This window comes from Nelumbo nucifera, chromosome 7, assembly GCF_055504915.1.
Source record: "Nelumbo nucifera cultivar China Antique chromosome 7, China Antique-T2T, whole genome shotgun sequence".
NCBI lineage: Eukaryota > Viridiplantae > Streptophyta > Magnoliopsida > Proteales > Nelumbonaceae > Nelumbo > Nelumbo nucifera.
In genome coordinates this window covers 56128826-56150412 of record NC_142655.1, presented here as the reverse complement: position 1 = coordinate 56150412, position 21587 = coordinate 56128826, and the positions used below count along the sequence as shown (strand labels likewise).

The window sequence follows — 21587 nt, the reverse complement described above, 5'->3', positions numbered from 1 at the left end:
AAATATTAATTTTCTTGAGTTTTTACTTTATCTATGCTTTTGTAAGCTATTTTATTGGTTTTGTGTGCTAACTAGCAAGCATGTACACTAACTATTAACTCTATAAATCATTCAAATGAGTATAAAACTTTAAATTTCATATAACTAGCAAGCATGTACACAGTACACTAACTATACACTACCTAGCAAGCATGTACACTAACTATTAATTGAAAAAAATAAATAAATAAGTGCAGGAACTACGAAGGGAGGAGAGGAGTATAGGGGCGGAAGAAGAAGAGGAAGAAGAAGAAGTATAGGGGATTAGGAGCAGGGAGGAGTATAGCCCCTGTTTTCTCAAAAAAAAAAGGGACTGAGAGTCTGAGACTATCGACTGAGAACAGTCAGGGGCGGAGAGGAGTATAGGGGCGGAACCCCTGTTTTTTCAAAAAAAAAAAAGGGACTGAGACTAGGACTATGACTGAGAACAATCAGGGGCGGAAGAAGAAGAATGAGTGGAGCTGTGGAGGAAGGGAGGAGTATAGGGGCGGAGCCCCTGTTTTTTCGAAAAAAAAAAAGCAAACAATGACTGAAGCTGGGCTGGAAGATGAGAAAAACTTACCTGCTGAAGCTGAGGAGCGATGGAGTTGGGCTGGGGAATGAAGTCTTCAGTTCTCCTCCCTCTCCAATAGAACCGAAAAAAACCCTTATTCATGTAACCAAAGAAGAAGAAACAGGCTTTGTATTCTTATCTTAATAATAAAATAATGATAGTATGTAACCGGTTTTATTTTAAAAGAATAAAACATCTAATAAAATATCAAAATAACAAATTAAAATATATATATATATTAGATGTATGTAGGTGCCCACCTTGTATAAAGGTGCCCGCCTAGTCGCCTAGGCACCCGCTTAAGTCTCTGGGTGGGCGCCTAGTATACAAAACCTGGGGCATTTGGGCGAAGCGCCCATGGAAAACCACCTAGTCACCTTGACAACTATGCTGGAAACATGTCATCCTGTCTATTGTCAATGGAAACCTGTCCAGTTTAGACAAAGCCAGGTTATCTCTGAAACTGCTCCATGTATAATCCGCTCTCTGTAATGGCAAATCCAATAGCTGCAACCTGTAGACAAACTCCCTGAATTCAATCATCTAACGTGACAGCCTTCCCCCTCCTTTACTTGAACAAAACTGATAATATTAAAATCACCTCAAATACAAATAGGGAAGCTCCATCTATTAACAAAGGATTCAATCTCTGCTGAACAGCCCCTTCATGCAAGTCCATTCATATCCCAGATCAAGAGCATACGACCAGACACTCCAAACTGAAGGCTGGAATACAAATTTGTTTTCCTTCGTACCTCCTCTACTAAATGCTTACTACAGCTCTCCTTTGTCTTTTTTGTCTTCTTTGTCTCATGCAACAATGCCAGACTAGGTTGCCTCTCTTCAAGCACCTTCTTTACCGCCACTCTTTTCTTAGAGTCACCAAAGCATGTCAAGAAGCCAGGTAAAAGGTTAATTGATCAGAATGTATCAAGAAGCCAGGTAAGGTGCACACGGAAAATAAGCCTCAACCATAAGAGTAGGGATACATGAAGCATGCCTTCAAAACATTGTCTCAAGTAACTAGGTCAAACCTGGTACACCCAAAATATTAACAGGTTGTTTCTGGACCAATTACCCTCAGATCCCACAGCATCTAGATTAGTTGTGCACTTGTGCTTCTAATCAAACCCCTTATGAGATTGGTTCCAGGTCAATCTTGAACCAGCCTGTTTCTAACCATTGGCAGCACCGGAATCCAGATCAGAAAAATCATTAAGGCAGCACTCACAAGATATTATCAAACCAAAACCCTTCCTCTCCCCAAAAACAGGAAAAAAAGATAATACTAGGCTACATGGGTTTGAGTGTGGGAATCTGACAGTTGAATCTGCCTAATCCCAAAATTCTGGGTCACATTGATTCATCTTAGATTGGTTAACCAATGAATATGCATACAAGAACATATTGTATTTGGACAAAAAACAGCCAAATCCCAATAATTTAAGAAGCATTCAATTCCACCGGTCACAAGACCCCAGATAGCAATATTTTTCCAGACTTTTAAACTCTTAATGCATTTTTTTTCATAAAAACATTTTTTGAGAAAAGGTAAAAATGTTTTTCTGAAGATAATGTTTTTGATAAGCATTTCCAGATAGCAACATTTTTTCATAAAAAACATCAATTAATAAGTTATTTTGAGAGGGTGTGTCTTCATTACTGATGGGCAGAGCCCCGAAAATACATGTACAAGCTCCAAAACCTCATATACAAAGTATGACTATACAGCTTAAACAGAATGTGTCTGTCCGTCTGTGTACTGGATACATGCCCAATCCATTACACTTTAGCATTAAAACAGGCATGATTTGTTGGATCTGAAACATGTCTCATGCCCAAATAAATAAGGTTTTTCTAAATATAACAAAGATTGAGAAGATAAGCAATCATAATGATAACCTCTATTTAACTGACACAGTGAGTTTTACAATAGACAAGCTCAACCAATCATAGTGGCAGATGAAGATTTATGAACCAACTCATGTCATGAAACAGAATACTGATCCAAGAATTAATTGGACAGAGTGACACGAAGTTGCTACTGAACAAACATACAAAAGTAAGAAGAACAAAAATTCCAACCCAAATGGATGTCCATATTAGTAACCATTAATGAACAGAGAAGAGTTGTAAAAATCTTATGATTTAAAATACAATTCAAATTCAAATCATTAATCACAACAGTTCTGAATTTCTGATTCAATTATAATTTATAACTCTTACAATTATTTCTTGAATCTTATAATTCATTCATGAATCTTTTAACATCCAATCCATACAACTGAATCAATTTGGAAAGGACCTAGGTTTGTATTTGTATTTTTTTCCTGAAGGGCTTTTATTTTAAAACCCTTGCTAGAATAAGGTCTGCTTGAGTAATCTAAAACCTATTTCAAGACCTTTTTTTCAGTTTATTTTCCATCATATGCAGGCTAAAAAGTCATATTGTTTAGGTTAATTGAACTTGAAGCAAAACTTGCTCGTATCATCACTTATAGTGTAAAGTTGCAAAATCTGTTCTATTATTTACTAAAATGATAGATTTGGATTGAAAATGTGGTCAAATCATCTTTCTATACATTTAAGTTTGTAGTATAGATGTTTAAAGTATTATTTGGTAATAAATAAAAAAGAAGAAATTTATTAATAATAGATGATACAACTGAGGATGATGAGAGATCACCAAGAAATACAGAAAGGTAAAATAAGATAGGATAGCAATAAAAAGAAAGACTATAACCAAAAAATAAGAAGAACGTAACTCTAGACCAACTCAAGGAGATTCCAAAAACCAGCACCAAGATCTTCTTTTGAAAACCCCTCAAACTCTGGAAGAAGGACAACCCAATCCATGATCCTTTTACCGCAAAGAAGAGTATTTTACAATACGTTTAGTTTGATTACCATGCATTTAAAGTATTTTACAAAAAGATCAGAAATAATTTTATGATTTTGATGCAATTCATTTCATAATTCAATTTGATTCAACATTTAAACTATTAAAGTTTTTTTATATAATTGAAAAATCGATTTCATTAATCAAGCATAATTTAACTTTACAAGCTTCCCTTGGAGAGGCATAAGGTGCAGCCTCGCCTAATCATTACAAAGGATATAAAAAGAGATTACATAGCTGCCCAAAATAACTCATCCCTAGAGGACCCTTGTTTAGCAAGAGAGTCAGTGAAAGTATTTTCCAACCTGCCCACCCATTGGACTCTTAAGAGTTATATGTCTTGTTAAGCATTTGACTTTTTTATGAGGTCCCTATAATACCAAACAACTGAATCTGGGTTCATCAGCCAACCCACAATCACCTTGGACTCCCCTATTCCCCCGCGCCTGAAAACAAAGAGATGATGTTGCCATCCTCATTTCTCAGAACCCCTCCATCCTCCGATGCCTGATGGTCATGGATTGCCTTGGCTACCACCATCAAAATTCAATTTAGTAAAACCTTCTAGAGGAGGTGCCCAAACTGTTACAGATCTGTTTTTCTTAACCAGAGAATGGGATATAACATTCCAATTCCTCCAATAGTTATCCAAAGGAAAGGAGCTAAGGAGTCCAAAGATTTCAGCCAATGAATAGCCCTGGTTAGAATACAAACATTCACTACTGTAAGGGATCTCTCCTTGTCTTGGAAAGGAGAAAAAAGATTTCAGCCAACTTTTAAAGTATTTTACAATCCATGATTACAATACATTTAAAGTATTTTACAAATAAATCAGCATTCTCTACAACTAACAACATGATTACAATTTTCGGAACATTGGCACAAAACAGGATGGAGAAAAAAGCAAGTGGAAAACGTAAAAATATGCATATGCAATTCCATATGGTCTTGTTTTCCTCAGAGAAATAATTGCATACAAAATATCAGATACAACCTCAAATATCTATTCCTTTAAAGCAACATAAAATACAGTGCATACCTGGATATAATAATTTGTTCCCCCAACTATGACTGGCAAGCAATTGCGGGAGAGTATGCCATCTATAGTCTGAAAATCCAATTATTAAATCAAGTGATAGAATACTAAATATCAAGCTTGATATATGTAAGCACATAAGCACAAAATAAATAGTTAAACACTTGTTAAAAAAAGGAAAAGAAGTTTATGACACAATGCAAAATCCAAAGATAAGTTGGTCAAGTAAACAAATAAGATGAGAAGAAAAGCCAAACAAAGTACAAAAGGTATATAACCAATCCACTGGAGGTACTTGTTGCTTCCTCAGTCACCAGGTTCATAATTTGATTCCATTTGTGCTTGATTCACAATCCGCTATTTATAGGGAGGTTAGCAAACCCAAGTATTAAGCTTCAACTCAGAAATAGTTCATTCAGTTCTTAAATTTAGTTCATGAAGTTCAGGGTATCAATTTTTTAAACCTAAAAGATCCATTTGTTAGTTTCATGAGATTGGCATTTGCATTATGCAGATATTAATGGAATATTCACAATAAAGACAAACAATTTATTATTAATTATGAGAAGTGGATTGATGATAATGGTTTGCTTGATTTGCCTCTGTTTGTGCATTGATTACAGTGGATAGAGACTCAATTCAAAGTGTCCCCCTCCCTCCCTCCCTCTCTCTCTCTCTCTGCCTTTTCCTATCTCCACCCGTCACTATAACTCAAGCCAATAGCCAACAACGATGCTTCGGTCTGTCACTACTGTCATTGCAACACTGCAAATCCGAACTTAGCCACCACCAATCTCTCTCTCTATCTATCTTTCTCCTTGCATCATCCGAACCAGTCCCCTCATCGCCCTACTCTGCCTCTCGTTGTCACTGCAACTCAAATCAACAGCGACGCTAGAAACCAACCCCCATTAGTTCTTGTTTTCCACTGGTCCCCTGTGATTTTTTTTATTTCCCACCTTTTCCTCTATCCTGTAATAGCACAGTCACCCATTCATTATCAACACCTCAATGTTCTCCAGCTTCCTCATTTTTGCCTACCGCTGCAACCTAGATTAGCTACAACAATAGATTTTTCTCTCCCCAGTAACTCGATCATTTACCATCAAGAACTGATTCTAATGTGTTCCTGCATTGTTGGTGTCATTCAGAGGAGGGGCACGAGATTTTGGTGGAGTCAAGATGCTAGTTCAACAGTTTTGCTATAGTGGAGGATGAAGAACAAGAAGAAGAAGAGGGGGGAGAGAGAAGGGGCAACCACCGGACTGATTAAATTGTCACCATGCTTGATGGTGCCGACGGGGAAGAAGAAGAACAAGAAGAAGAAGAAGAAGAAATAGAATGAGAGAAAGGAAGAAAGAAATAGAATGGGGAGATCTGTTTTGGGCCACTTTGTAACTGTGCATCAGGCTTGTGTTTGTTTAGTGTTTATGACTCAGTCCTAGGGGGAGGTAACACCTCGTGGTACTGCTATTTTTTTAATTAATAAAACTACTCTCCTTTATCAAAAAAAAAAAGGAAGAGAGAAAAATCAGAATTGGGGAGGGTAATTTGGGCCATAAAAGTTAACTTTTTTTCCAGCTCATTGTTTTTGTAATTTGTTTGTAAACATATCTGATTTTGTCTTTGTTATTATTTATTATTTTAATTTTTGTATTATATATTTTATTTATTATTTAATAATGGCATTATTTATTAACCTATTTGACCACAAATGGTTGAATACTTGAATTGCTTACCTGCCACTGGGAGGGAAGAAAATGGTTTTGTTTTCAAATTACTTTTCAAAATATTTATTTTTATACTATTAAAATTAATATTGTAGATTTAATTAGTAGAATTTAATGATAAGAAAAATATATCTTAAATATAGGATTTAATGAGAGAATATACCTTAGATATGAGATTTAATGAGAGAGAATAGGAAAATAGTTTTATTTCCAATTGGTTTTAAATTTTACATTCCATTTTCATCATTAATAAAAACATTTATTATTTTTCATACTTATTATTGTTTAATATGTTGGATATATGATGTTAAAAATGTTTCCAATTTTTCTACATTTTATCTATTATTGAATTTTATTATTTAATTGTGACAACATGGATTGGCTGATTTGACCCAAAATGGTTTAATTTCTTACCACCTAGACAAAAATACTATTTTTTCCAGGTAGATTTTAAAAGTATAAGTTTTTATGTTATTGGAATTATTAGTTTATTATGTATGAATTTAATTAATAGAATTTAATGATGAGAAGAAACAAAAATACCTTAAATATATGATTATAAATGAAGGTGAATGCAAGTTAATACCTTAAATGTTGGATTTAATAAGAGGGAATTGAATGAATTGAATATCTTAAAATTACCTCTTTTCGACTCATTTAATATCAATTGCAAATTATCCTATTTGCCCTCATTTTTTATCAATAAATTTAAATATGGAGGGGTGAATTTTGTCCTCAAAAAATTCCAGAAATATTCTTGAGGCTATTCATGCTTTTTAAAGTAGTATAGATAATATATGTTTTTTCCTTTAGGACTAATTTTGAGAGTGGAATGGAAACAAGAATTGAAGGACAGTCCCACCTAAAATTAGTGCTTTTTGTTGGGGAAGTGCTTTATGAGAAAGTAAACACCTTGTATCTTTTGCAAAAGAAGAGACCTTTTCTTTGCATTTCCCTGAGCTGGTGTATTTTCTTTGTAAATCTAATGATGAGTCTTGTTATCACTTACTAATATCATGTCATTTTGCTACAGACATTTGGGATTAGTTTTTCTCTTTGTTTAGGTAAAAGTGGAACTTGCCAATGGAGGTGAATATGCTATTTGACTTCTCAACCTTTGTTTGGTCAAAGAGAAGAGAGAGGATAATGTGGAGGTGTACAAGAGCAGCAGTGAATTGGACCATATAGTAAGAAAGGAATGCAAGAATTTTCCAAGAAGAGAGGAATGGACAAGAAATCAAGGAATGTGTGATGACCAAGGTTATACATAGGTTAGGATTTGTTTTGTCAATTTCCTTTGATGACACATGGAGAACTTGGAAGGTAGAGGCAACAAGTTCAACTAAGAAGAATAGGGCAAACTTGGTTTGGACACCTCCTCTTAAAGATTACATGAAGCTAAATTTTGATGGGAGCAACCAAGGCAGCCCAGGCTCTTCTAGAACTGGAAGTGTTATAAGAGATAAGGAAGGAAATGTATTGACCCTGTTCAATGGGAGTTGGAGACTCTATAATGGCTGAATATTTTTCTACTTTAAAAGGACTTCTGATTGCAAATGAGTAACATAAAGAATTTGATTATTGAAAGTAATTGATGGCAGCAGTGAGGTAACCCTGGGCCTTCAGGGATTGGAGTTTTTAGGAAAGTGGAAGGTGTAGTAATTGCTATGTGTTCAGGCTCAATTGGAATTGGGGACTCACTTTGCGCTGAGGTTATGTGTTAGGACAAGCGGCAACACTGAACCCAGGCCGGTGTATGGGAATAGCCAGCCCAAACTGAAGGCCTACAAAAGAAGGAAGCAACGTCAGCTCTCAGGTCCAACTAATGACAGGTTGGCATGACCGAATGCAACAAGAAGTGGAAATTAACTTCCAAGATTGTAACAGACTGTAACAACCCCATAACTTCCAAGATTTGTAACAAGAATGTAACAACCCCATGTATAAATACAATCAGAGGAAGTAACAGAGACAAGCATTCAAACAAACCCTATTTCCTTCTATATCTCTCACTCTTTCTCCCTCTCTTACTCTCTCTCTCTCTTCTCAGGAGGTGGTTCCTCAGTAGAACCCTGTGTTAGGTAGTTCCTAACAAATTGGTATCAGAGCCTAATGTCGGACACACGAGCAACTTCGATGGGTGCCAGAGTCAACCAAGTTGAAGTAGAACTCCTTCAAGTATCCGGAGACATCAGAGAATCGAAGGACACACTAGCAGCTCTGGTAAGGAAGCTCGATCAGACAGAAGGTGAGGGAAACAAGGATGTCAATCCCAACGAAGGAGGAAGTCACGGCAACAGCTGACAGAGCAGTTCATGGCCAAAAAGAAACACCAAAATCGCATTTCCAATCTTTTCCGACGACGACGACCACAGCTAGCCTGGATGGATTTCACGTTAGCACTCTGCATCCGGTTTTTGGAATCAGGATACAAGGATTATAATGAGTCTTTCCAAACTCCAACAGTCTGGGAGTGTTCACAACTACCAAACAAAGTTTGAGCGCCTAGCCATACGTGCACACGGTTGGCCAAAGCGCATGATGGTTGGAGACTTCATCGGAGGGCTCAAGGAAGACATCAAACTGGAAGTAAGGGCACTCCAACCGGCCACCATCATGGATGTTGCCGCCCTAGCCAAGAATCAAGAAGAACAGCTGAACAAAGCAAGGAAACTCAGCCGACCTTGGTTACCACCTCAAAGATCGGCCAGCTTTCCAAGGCCTGAGCCTGACGAACACAATAGCGAGGATTCAGCCCAGGGAAGGAAGACAGCATTCTGTGTAAGCCCAGAATTATGAACACCAACCCATCCATTCCCTTCAAGAAGCTATCGTGAGCCGAAATGCAAGCCCGCAGAGAAAAGGGTCTCTGCTACAATTGTGAAGAACGATTTGGGTCGGGCCACCGGTGTAAAACAATGCAGATCTACACCCTCCAAGATGACACCGAAGACGGAGCGAAAAGCGGGATACATCCCAACGAATTGCCAGGATTCAATTGGCCCGAAGAACAGCAACCGGCATCGGGGATATCACTCCAAGCCCTTACCGGGCTCAACTTCCCACAAACTATGAGGGTTTCAGGGCGAATCAAAGGACACCAGGTGTCCATATTGATCGACAGTGGAAGCACCTTGAATTTCATAACAGGAGTGTTTGCCCAACAACTGGAGCTACCAATCCAACCCACAGCGGCATTCAAGGTCCAAGTAGCAAATGGGACATCTCTCCCTTATGAAGGCATCTGTGCAAGCATTGAACTGACAATCAAAGGGCAGCCATTCATGGTGGACTTATACCCACTCGAGCTCAGCGAAGCCGATATAGTACTGGGGATACAAGGGCTGAGACAATTGGGGCTGGTACTATGTGATTGGGCCCAGTTGTAAATGGAGTTCATGACAAATCAGACCAAGATCCACCTCCAAGGTATACCAACTAAAGGCCCAAGCCCAATCAGCCTCTCGTCTCTCCTAAAACAAGCCCAGGAACCCGCTCAAACCATCCTCTAGGGACTCACTCAGACAGGGCCCATGCTAACCCAGGCCCGGAATGCAACCACACAAGAAGACCATCAGCAATAGCTGAAAGCACTTCAACAATATGCAGCAGTATTTCAGGAGCCAACAGATCTACCGCCTTCATGGGAACATGGCCATCGCATTCCATTACTCCCAGGAGCAGCCCCCACAAATGTAAGTCCCAATCTTTATCCTCAATCTCAGAAAAAAGAAATCAAGAAGCAAGTTAAGTAACTATTAGAAAAACGATTCATCCAACCAAGCCATAGCCCATTTTCTTCCCCAGTCCTCTTAGTCTAAAGGAAAGATGGGACATGGCGTTTCTGCATTGACTATAGAGCATTTAATAACATCACCGTCAAGGATTGGTTCCCAATCCCAATGATTGACAAGCTCCTGGACGAGCTCAAGGAAGCCCAAATTTTTTCCAAACTAGATTTACAGGTCGGCTATCATCAGATTAGAGTGCACACGGATGACATATACAAGGCTGCATTTCACACACATGATGGACATTATGAATTCCGGGTCATGCCCTTAGGGCTCACAAATACCCCAGCAACGTTCCAATCCCTCATGAATGATTTATTTTGTCCGTACCTACGTCGGTTTATACTGGTTTTCTTTGATGATATCTTAGTCCATAGCCCCACATGGGCCCAACACATGGAAGATCTAGAAATCACCTTCAAGGTTCTCTTGCAAAATCAATTATATGCGAAAGCATCCAAGTGTGCTTTTGGACAATCCCAAGTACACTACCCCAGCCACATGGTAAAAGGAGGCATGGTAATGGCGGACCCCGAGAAAGTAGCAAGCACCCAGCAGTGACCCGCACCTACAAGTGTGAAGGAATTTCGAGCCTTCTTGGGCTTGACAGGATACTATTGTCGCTTCATTAGCGGTTATGGCCTCATTGCTAGCCCATTAACACATCTACTAAGGAAGGATGCATTCACATGGACTCCAGAAGCCTAGCAGGCCTTTAAAATCTCAAAGTGGCCCGGTCTTCACCACCAGCATTAACATTACCTGACTTCAACAAAACATTTGTTATAGAGTGGGATGCATCAGGTCAAGGGATTGGAGCTGTATTAATGCAAGAAGGGAAAACCCTTGCCTTTTTTAGTAAAGCAATTTCAGTTCAGCGAGGATCTAGCTTAGTGTACACAAGGGAGCTGATAGTCGCAGTCTTGGCAGTCTTACTTTGGCGTTCCTATCTACTGGGGCGCAAGTTCATAATCAGAACTGATCATCAAAGTCTCAATTCTTACTGGGATAGAGAATTCTATCACCAGATCAGCAACATTGGGCCTAAAGCTCATGGGGTTCGATTATTCAATTGAATATCGACCAGGAACAACCAACAAGGCTGCTGATGCACTGTCGAGACACCCAGAACTCTGGGACTAGATTTGGGAAGAGGCAGCAACAAGTCCCAAACTGCAACAGACAAAAAACCACCTTTCATAGCAAGCTGAGCCTGATTACATTGTTAGATTACTTTCATGCATCACCCATAGGGGGTCATTCAGGGGTGCTCCAAACATACAAACGCGTTGCATGATTGCATCACAATTCTACTAGAAAGGAATGATGAGAATGATCCAGAAGTACATTGCAAGTTGTACGATTTGTCAACAATGCAAATACGAGGCCCAATCTCCAGCAGGCCTGCTCCAACCCCTTCCTTAGTACATTTTGGAGGAAACTATTCCGGATACAGGGAATTCAGCTAAGGAAATCAACTAGCTACCATCCTCAGTCGGATGGACAAACTGAGGTAGTCAACAGATGCTTGGAGACTTACACTTACCTGCGTTATTTTACAGGGTCCACACCCAAACGTTGGACCCAATGGCTCCACTGGGCTGAACGGTGGTATAACACCACCTATCATGCAGCTGTGGGAATGACACCTTTCCGTGCCTTGTATGGTCAAGACCCCCCCCCCGATTTACTACCTTACGAAAAGGGGTCTGGAGGAAGCATTGACCCAACAGGATGCTACTCTACAAGAGCTCAAGCACAACAGTGGATGAAGAACGCCTATGACAAACACCACTGGGAAGTGGAATATCAAGTAGGTGACTTTGTATATCTGAAATTGCTCCCCTACCACTCACTATCAGTAAGATAACAATGCTGGAATAAGTTGTCTCCACACTACTTTGGGCCCTTCAAGATCGTTGAAAGGATAGACAAGCTTTCCTACAGCTTAGAGCTACCGGAACATTCAAAAATTCACCCTGCATTCCACATTTCAGTTCTAAAGAAGGGGCTCAAGCCTAATGTAGTAAGTTAGCCCACTCTACCCAAGATTACTGAAGACATGGCCTTAGTCACTGAACCCCAGTCCATTAGTGACTTTCGTTGGGTAAAGAAAGGACACCATGTGGAACCTGAAGCTCTAGTAGCATGGTCTCAATTACCCAAGGAAGATGCAACCTAGGAGCCTTATATCCAACTCCACCACCAGTTTCCCCATCTTGACCTTGAGGCCAAGGTCAACCTTGACAAGGGGGGTATTGTTAGGACAATCGGCAACACTGAACTCAGGCCAGTGTATGGGAATAGCCAGTCCAAACTCAAGACCTACAAAAGAAGGAAGCCACATCAGCTCTCAGGTCCAACTAATGACAGGTTGGCATGGCCGAATGCAACAAGAAGTGGGAATTAACTTCCAAGATTGTAACAGACTATAACAACCCCATAACTTCCAAGATTTGTAACAAGAATGTATAAATACAATCAAAGGAAGTAACAGAGACAAGAATTCAAACAAACTCAAAAGTGCTGATAGGTTGGTTAGGGAAGGAGGATGAAGGTATGTGGACTTATATTAATGAACAAAGACTGTTCAAGTGGCTGACCCAGGGTATGGAAGTGAGATTGCAATTGGTTAAGAGTGTTAATTCATTTGCAGATACATTGGCCAAACAAGGGGTGGGAAGGGATCAGTTTTTTTTGTGTTACTGTAATTTTCTTTTTTAGTTCATGGGGAGGAGGGAGTTAAGAGAGTTTATTAGTATGATAGTAACAAAAGGTAAAGTATGAATTCACAATTCTAAAACAATTTATGAATTAATAAGCCTAAAAACTTTTGCATCAATGAAACTTAAAATCTCCCACCATAAACAGTTATGTAGACAATGTGAATATTCTACCCAGGTGGGAGTATGAATAAAACTAATTTCTCCTACCATTTAGATGAACAAACTATGTCATAATACATACAATACATGCATGATGTAATTGAAATGAAAAGCCTGATATAAAATCAGGACACTACTTGACTAAACTGGACAGAGAATCTTCATAAATTATGACAACACACATTTTAAAGAACATTACTTAGTAATATGCAAAAAGGAAATACATCAATTTTTTCTAGTGTTGCTTGTTAAGGACCAGTTACAAAATAAAGCAAAAGAACATCACACTTGAATAAAACTAACACAACAGGAACTCGAGAAGTGTTTAAGAATATAAAAGAAAATATTGGCAGCAAAGTTATAGAATCCAAGCTAGTGAACTTGTAATATCAAATGTATAAACAATTTAAATTTTTCTCCATCGTTGAAAATGCAGCCCTTTATTTCACAAATAATGGGTACACAAAGACGATAATTATTGACAAATCACATTTTTATTATTTTTGATAGGTATCATCATCATCACCTAAGCCTTACCCCAACTATATGGAGCCGGCTACATGAATCCTGTTCCCCCATTCCTCTCTGTTCAGTGTCATATCCACTGTTAAGTTATGAGCCTTTAAATCATTTTTTACTACTTCAAGTCTTCAACCCATATGCAAGTCACAAACTTTAACCACCCGTTTGGTATTTATAACATGTTTTATGCAGGTACATAAAACAAAAGATCAATATGGATGAACGGAAAGATGGGTCACTATGAAAATGAGTTGGAGATAGATAATTCATACAGGAATTGCAGAATCACGGAAATCCTTGGACGTGAATTCAGCATTTGGGCTGATAGTACCCAAAAGATGATGTGGTACTCCTATAACATCCAATCCAAAATGTAAGACGAGAAAGCAAAATCATATTGGACGTTTCATTTGACAAATAAAATGTTAGAAAAGAGCTAGAACAGGAAAAAAAAACAAAGAAAGATGATATTGAAAAAGAAAGGAACCTTTGCGTTCATGGAGGGAAACCTTGTTGGTGAGAACATCCAAACCCTCGTACACCTAAAATCAAATAAAACAAGTATGGATGATGGATTTAGTGATATCCATGGGGTGGGATTGGAAGTGGATTTGAAGGGAAAGCAGGCACCTGCATGGAGTCGGCGTTGATGATCTCAATAGGGAAATGAGATGCAAGGTCGATGGAAAGCCGTGACTTTCCCGAACCAGTTGGTCCCATCACGATCACCAACTTTGGCTTCCTCTGTTTCTCCTTATCCATCTCCTCGTCAGTTTGGCTTTTGCCGTTACTGTTTTTCTTCAGGGTTTACGACAACACCTTCCACCTCTCGCTTCACTCTCGCGCCGCGACAACAGTGTGACTGAAATCAAAGTAACAATACGACTTTCTAAGAACCTACCTTCAAAAAAAGGTAAATTATAAACACCCTCCTTGTAGTTGTACTGTGGAGACATGATAAAGACCCTCTTAAACTTTCATTTGTGATTAATGACCCTGTGAACTTTCACTTGGAGATAAATACCTCTCTTTTTTTAATTTTCATCAACCAACTTTAAAAAAAAAAAATTCTCATTCAAGTGTTTAATTTTTTTAAATTTCCAAAGTACCATTTTCTTATCTATATCAACTATAATTTTATGAGTTCAAATCAGCCCCCACAAGACTGCCCCCTACAACACATTCTTGTTGTCTACCGTATTGGAAACATCTCTAGATGATAATACCAAGAATGATGATGTCATGATTGGGAGATGTTCCCGATGTGGAATGTTACGAGGTTGATTCGGCTTCCAATTTTATTAATTTCAATGTCTTTTTAATTATTTTAATAAATCCTTGGTCTGTTCGGATTCAATATTTAAATGAGATGGTAGTGATTTCTATCTAGGGTAAATTATATACCCTCCTGTACTATGGTGTCTATGACAAAGGCCCTTTGTATTTTTTTTTTTGTGATAAATACTCCTCTGAACTTTTTTTACCATTTTCTCTTAAAACCTAACTGATCGAAAAAATATCTTCTTCCGCAATTCGTTTTCCCCCTTCTCTCATACAATCTTCAAATAGTTCATTTCCCCCTTCTTTTTGTCAACAATCTGATAGAAATTCCCCAAATCATTACAATTACAACAACTCCAAAAACATAATTCTGGCAAATATTCTATGATTGTCTCTGACCAAACCACCTTTTCATTGTTGATCAACTCCAGTAATTCAATCTCAGCCCTGAAGTCATTGCCATCATTGTCAAATTTCTCATTGTTGTCGTTGCTGCCTTTGTTCTCTGACATTATGGCCTGGGCGGCACGCCGGCAGCCGTAGCTGCCAAATGAACATCTCTCATCGTGCATGCTTGGGCTTTTCCTTTATGGATAAGGGACATAATGTACCATCATTAACAGACAACAAGAACAAGGAATCATTTCATAGTAGCTGACTAGCTTCCAATGATGGGAGGACTGAGTAAGGATGCATCTACTATTTATTTCACCAATAGAAATTGATGTCGGCGCTTATAGCTGGCCAATGGCACTTCAGCACGTGGCAGAGGGCGGCGTACAGCGTGGACCCAGTAGGGACATCGTGCGGAGCAGAAGCTGGTGTGCATCATGGCACGACCGCATGTGGTGACCTTAGACGGTCACGCACGTAGGGCCAGATTGCATCCTGACCATTTGTGCCCACCTACCTCTTGGCAGCCTCAAGTATAAATACGGGGTGACGCCCCCCAAGGTAAGACACACACCCATATAAACACTATACTACTTGGAGTTCTACTACTTCCATTGTGACCTTATATGAGCTATACTTGCTCAGGCCTCATCTTTCCTTACCATAGTCTCATTAACTTGACCATCGAAGTCTCTGCCTCAGATCAACACTCGAGGCCTTTGACGTGATCTCTTCCTACGCAAGACTGACCTACAGGACCTCGGACTCATCAACCAGCCCTCGACTCAAAAGTATAATTACCTTGTTGCCCTCGGCCCATCCAAGGAAACAACATAAATGAAAATTCATTTCTCCATTCTCATGGGTAAAGGCAAAGTGGCCATATGACATCATATCACACCCCATAAAACATTTGCTTAATTAACAAAATTTTCAAAGCTTATATTGGTAATGCACACCACCTTGCCACCCATCTAATGAGCCTTGCAACTCTTGCGCATACCTCTACCATGAGTTACGAGTTGTTTCCGGAGGCAGTGCAAATACGAACTCAGCCACATCTGGCTCCTTAGCTCTCTTTTCCTACACCACACCAAAGTCAAAACAAGCAAGCAGTACTAATGGGAAAGTGGGTGATTGAGACGTAAGATGATGTGCTTCTTGTCTCAGACGAACTGGCATGCTGCCATGATTAGAAAAGGGTAATTCGGGTATTTAGAAAATTTTTAACAGTCAAATGAGAATCTTTTTTGAATTCAACTAATGGAACACTAATAAATGGGTCTTTTGTCTAACGGTCGAAGTACGGGGGTGTTTCTCGCAAAACAAAAGTACAAGGGGGTCTTTGTCATAGACCCCTTGTACTAAGGGTATGTGTAATTTACCCTTCTATCTAATAGAAATAAATTTATTGTTTTATTTGGTTTTTTTTATTTATTGGAGAAATGCGTGAATAAATGTTATATTTTAAGATGATGAGAGATATTCATGTTAGTGAAATAAATCAAGAATTAAAAAAAAAAAGCTATTTTTATTATGCAAGTGAAATGATTTTTGTTATTTTAACTGGTTTTGTTTGAAAGAGGTATTTTTGGTCAATTAGGATTTAAGAGAATAAGGCAAGAAAAAGCAAATAAGGAAAGTTCACATAAACAATTTGGTAATTTAATGCATTTCATCATAAGACTAAAGGCTAAGGTTATTTGTCACAAAGTGAAAATTCAAGGGGATTTTGTCCCAAATAAAGCTATACAAGGGGTCATTATAATTTATGCAAAAAACAAAAAAAAAAAAAAAAACTTTCGGGAAGCCTAGGACGAAAAAAAATCTTTAGGGTTTCTTTGAAAAAGAGTACAAATACAACTATGTAAGGTGAAAAACAAAAATGTAAATACAAAGTTTTTTATGTTTGCACTAAACATGTCACATGTGCATTTGCATCTTCTCAAAGGTAGCCTTATTTCAAATTTGAATCAGGTCTTATCCATTAGATTTATATCAAATTCGAATTACTAAATTGAATAATATAAATAAGTTAAACCAAAAAAATTCTCATGATAATATCATGTTATCAATGAAACAAACTAGAAATGATTTTGTAAGACAATTTTTCCCTTATCGGTTTTTCCTCAAACTCTAACCCTTGCATCTTTATCTGAACTTTCTTTCAATAAAATTCATATTGAGAATGCCTTCACAAAGGTTTGTGCTTTTAGAACAATTATTTATATGTTTGTTTCTATCGACCTGATGTAACTATTTCTAGTCACGTATCATTTTTTTTTGGCTAAGTACATCATCACCTCGTCTGCCCCCAAGTGGCCGGTGACTCAGAGGCTAAAGTGGAGCTCCCTAGTGTAGTGCAACTTGGTTGTTCCCTAAAGGAGATGATCTGCTCATCTTTGTAGACGATGGGAGCTGAAGAACCTGTGAGAACTGAATCAGAGAACCCGGGGGTGTTTACTCGGCGAGGTTGCTTCGATGGCTAAGTCAATACTTAGTAGTAGAGCTAAAAATGACATAAGAGAATGAGAGAGCTAGAGAGCAAGGATCACCTCCCACCTTCGCCCCTGGGGGGTGAGGTCTTTATATACTAGAGTCTTCGTGGGTTTGGTGGAGCAGTTCCTGAATTCCCACTGTGACAGGACCTGCTTTCGTGTTAGGTGGGGATAAAGCTACCAATCGGTAAGGTTGCCCATTTCTGCCTGACTCGGGGAGTGGGTGAGCTAATATAGCCATTACAAGTCATAATCCCGTAAAATGCGGGGTACGGTGGTGAGCTCCTCGAGGTTGTCATGCGGTGGTCAGTCTGACTAGGAGGCGAGTTGCATGTGGCAAGCTGCCAAGTGGCGAGCTACTTGTACAGTGCCGAGTTGTCTAAGTTGCCAGGCTATATGAGGGCAAGCTGCCTATAAGTGGCGAGTTCGAACTGTCTAGTTGTCATGAAGTGCCAGGTGTCACAAGATCATTGGAGGGCCAAATCCGCCCTCATTACAACCCATAGAATCTCAAGTAGCTAGTTTAATAATTTTACTTTCATTGTCAACACTTTAGTATTAGGGGGCAAAGTGCTAGAATTCATAAGTGTAGAAGCCTTTTCCCAAAAATAAAGTTTTGGAGGTTGAGTGTTACCACCCAATAAGTATAGGGTGGTCATCTACAAATTACCTCGAATTATAAGCATATTTAACATCTTATCTTAATTATACTATATAAATCTGATACTCGTGGTGGTTTGTTAGGTTCTTAAACTTAAATTTAAATATCATGTATCATATATGATTAATATTTCCTTGCATCTCTTATACTATTGTATATAAATCAAAAAGGGATGGAGAGGTAACTTCTCACATTTCCAATAAATTGCACTAAGTGAGGCATCCTACATTTAGGAAATGACATCTATTTAGGTGATAGACCAATGATTTCTTGCACATTTCATGGTTTAACCATTGGTTGGGTTAAGATTGACATGACCAGCACCATTATCATGCTTGTTATAATTATTCATCACTTTTTATGCAAATTTTTTGAGTATTTATGTTAGAGAATAAAACCCCACCTAACAATTTAAGCTTTTAGGTTGAACGGTTCATTGATATGGTATCATAGCATGTTTAACTACGTGGTCTATCATTCGATTAAATTTCATCACAAGGTATGGGTGGGGTTGTGCTTGTCCTTTCATGTCAAGGTTGGGTGTGTTAGAGAACAAAAACCTATTTAGGGGATCTTACATAACAATTTAAGCTTTAGGTTGAGTGGTTCATTGATATTTCATCATATTTAACAATTAATAATTATTTTTTTGCAATTATATTTGATTTTCTATTTAATTTAAATTTGATTTTTTGCAGCTTTTGACTTTTAAGTTTAATGTAACAAGTAATTATATTTTGGACTAGTCGTTTTACCTTGTTTGTGGATTTATTCATCAACCTATTGACTAAGTGTAAACGTCGAAAAACCGGCTCACTTGCCACTTGGGCTGAAAATGGAGTCACCACCCATCAGATTAGGAAATTGAGGTGATGGGACCTTTGAAAATGGCATTAAAATCATTTTGGTTCAATAGTGACTCCCGTAACCCAAGGCACCGGTCCAACCAATCTGGGTAAGACTCGGAAGGGAGAAGGAAGGGGTTAAGCACCCCTCTTCTGGGTTCAATAGGTGGGGCCCACATAGGGTCCAAAAAAGCATAAACACAATATACACTTAGTCACTCAACATGATAATGAGAAAAACAGATAACAAAGTTAAACCAATAAGAAAGTAAATTCTATAAATTTTTATTTTATTATTTTTATCTATTTCTCACTTCAAAATTTGAGGCTTTTTTAATTTTTTAGTTTTTATCTCTCATCCCAAGTTCGGTAGGGGTAGGCCCAGCATGTTTCTAAGCCTGAGTGCATCCATCCTATCTGGCCAAAGCCTCAATTCAAACATTATAGTCCATACATGAACTATGAAAGTTAAGAGAATTTACTGTGAATAAAACTAGTGATCAACACAGTTTCAAAACAGGATATGAATTTCAGCATTCCCTTTTTATCATATCTTGATCTCCAAAGATAGAATTATCATTATGAAACAACCTAACATATTAACGGGTGGAAATGAAATAAAAATAAAAGAAATGTTGAGCTAGACGAATAACTAGAACATCACTATGCATAAGAAAGATCTATTCTCAGGGCTAAGGAACTATGCAGAAAGAACAGTTAAACTCCATTGAAGCAACTATGGAATCTAATTAAACATGGACCAGGCAATAGATTTTAGATCGGATTGGGTTGGGAATAAGACCTACTGGAGTGAATCTGGTGGAATCTACTCCATCGGTCAACACCCTAACCTCGAATCCTCCCTGTCAAAGTAAACACAAAAGGAGTTTGACCTTAGCTTACCTGAATGATGTGTTGGCCGATGTTCGATGCTGCAAATATGAACTCCGAGTAAGTCCGATGTGCTCCGGGGGTCGAAATTAAAGATTATGGCAAATCAATCGATCCTGCTTCCTCCTAAATCAGAGCAAGTTGGGCTACCCACCGCAATTTGCCTGACTCAAGCTCGCAGACAGGGGAGGTCACGGTCTGCTACCGAATGCGGGATAAGAGAAGAAACCACCGGAAAACGGTGGAGAAATGAGAAGCAACACCGAAAATGACGGAGCCTTTACCGGATCTGGTAGAAGACGATGCTTCCGCCGATGATTTTGTGCTTTGTTCTTCATAGCAAGAGGTAACAACGGCTGGAGCAAGGAGAGGCGATTTCACTGAATGAATAAAATAATAAAAAAAAATGAAACGAAAAGGATGAGGATATTAAAATGGAGGAGGGTCTTTGGGAGAGGGAAAGAGTGTCGTCGCTGTTCAACAAATATGACGATGAACAGTGGCGGGAAACTTTCGATCCAGGGTAGAAAAAAATGGAAAAGAAGAAGAAGAAGAAGAAGAAGGGCAGAGATGAGGATTGTTGTCACTCCGCCGCTTTGGTTTATCGTTCGAATGGGAGAGACGGTGAATAGTGGATTATGCTGCTCTTCTGGGTTGGGTTCAAAAGAAGGGGAAGAGCAATAGTCGTGTAGGGCAAGTGAAAGTTCAAATTGAATTTATATGGGGCAGGGGGTATTTTTATAATTTTGGGGAATTCAAGGGTATTTTTGTAATTTCGGAAAAGCTAGATCAAACCGGGTCTAAAGGGGTTAGGCCGGGTTTTTGGTTCAATGGTGGGGATTTTTGGGTCAGAAAATGGAGGGTTAAAATGGGTATGATGGTTAAGAAGGATTTTGATGCGTGAGGGCTAGTGAGATTGGCCAAAATGGAATCTTTTTGGATGAAGAGGCAAATAAGGGTAGTTTTGAATGAAATTTCATGGGGTGGGGTTTTTGGACATTCTGGGTTGACTGGCGAGGTCAGATTTGCCCGAATAGGCCTAGATTGGGCAGATCTGGAAAGGGTTCGATTTGGTTAATCTATGGGCTCAAAATGAAATCTTTGTTTGATGAAAGGGAAAATAAAAGCAGTTTTGGGTGAAATTTCTCAGGGTAGGGTTTTTGGGTAGTCTAAGATGATTGGTAAAATCATATTGAGCCAATTGAGCCCGGAACATGCAGATTTGTAATCCGGTCAATCTGGAACCTTGAAATAGAATCTTGATATGAATGAGGGTAAATGGAGGTGTTTTGGTTGGAATTTCATATGTATGGTTGTTTTGGTATTCTGGGCTGATTGGAAAAGTTTGATTGGTTTAGATGTGTTCGGATCAAGTGGATATGAGTTATGGGTACGAGAATGGTCGAAATGGAATCTCTGTGTTGATGGATGAGTGAATGAAGGAATCTTGAGTTCAAATTTCATAGGTAGGTGTTTTGGGATGTTCTGGGTTTGATGGTTGTGTCTAATCTAATGGTTGAGGTGTAAGTGAAGGTTAATCGGGGCCATCGAATAAGTATCGGG

At 38.6% G+C, this 21587-nt stretch overlaps 1 protein-coding gene across 4 annotated transcripts in view; it reads right to left on the bottom strand.

Moving 5' to 3' along the window:
• The window catches only part of IPT2 (tRNAisopentenyltransferase 2), a 36586-nt gene extending 15861 nt beyond the window's left edge, over positions 1–20725 (bottom strand). For 2 of the 4 annotated variants that reach the window (XM_010262316.3, XM_010262317.3), the window contains exons 1-5: positions 20037–20725; positions 14086–14317; positions 13943–13997; positions 13728–13807; positions 4531–4599 (exon numbers count right to left, since the gene is read on the bottom strand). In XM_010262316.3, coding sequence (XP_010260618.1) covers positions 4531–4599; positions 13728–13807; positions 13943–13997; positions 14086–14217 — 336 coding nt within the window. In that variant the 5' untranslated portion in view covers positions 14218–14317; positions 20037–20725. Of the gene's footprint in view, positions 1–607; positions 2708–4530; positions 4600–13727; positions 13808–13942; positions 13998–14085; positions 14353–20036 lie in introns of those variants that run through there. The other 2 variants (XM_088891221.1, XM_088891222.1) reach the window with 2 other exon arrangements.
• Between the last annotated feature and the right edge of the window lie 862 nt (positions 20726–21587).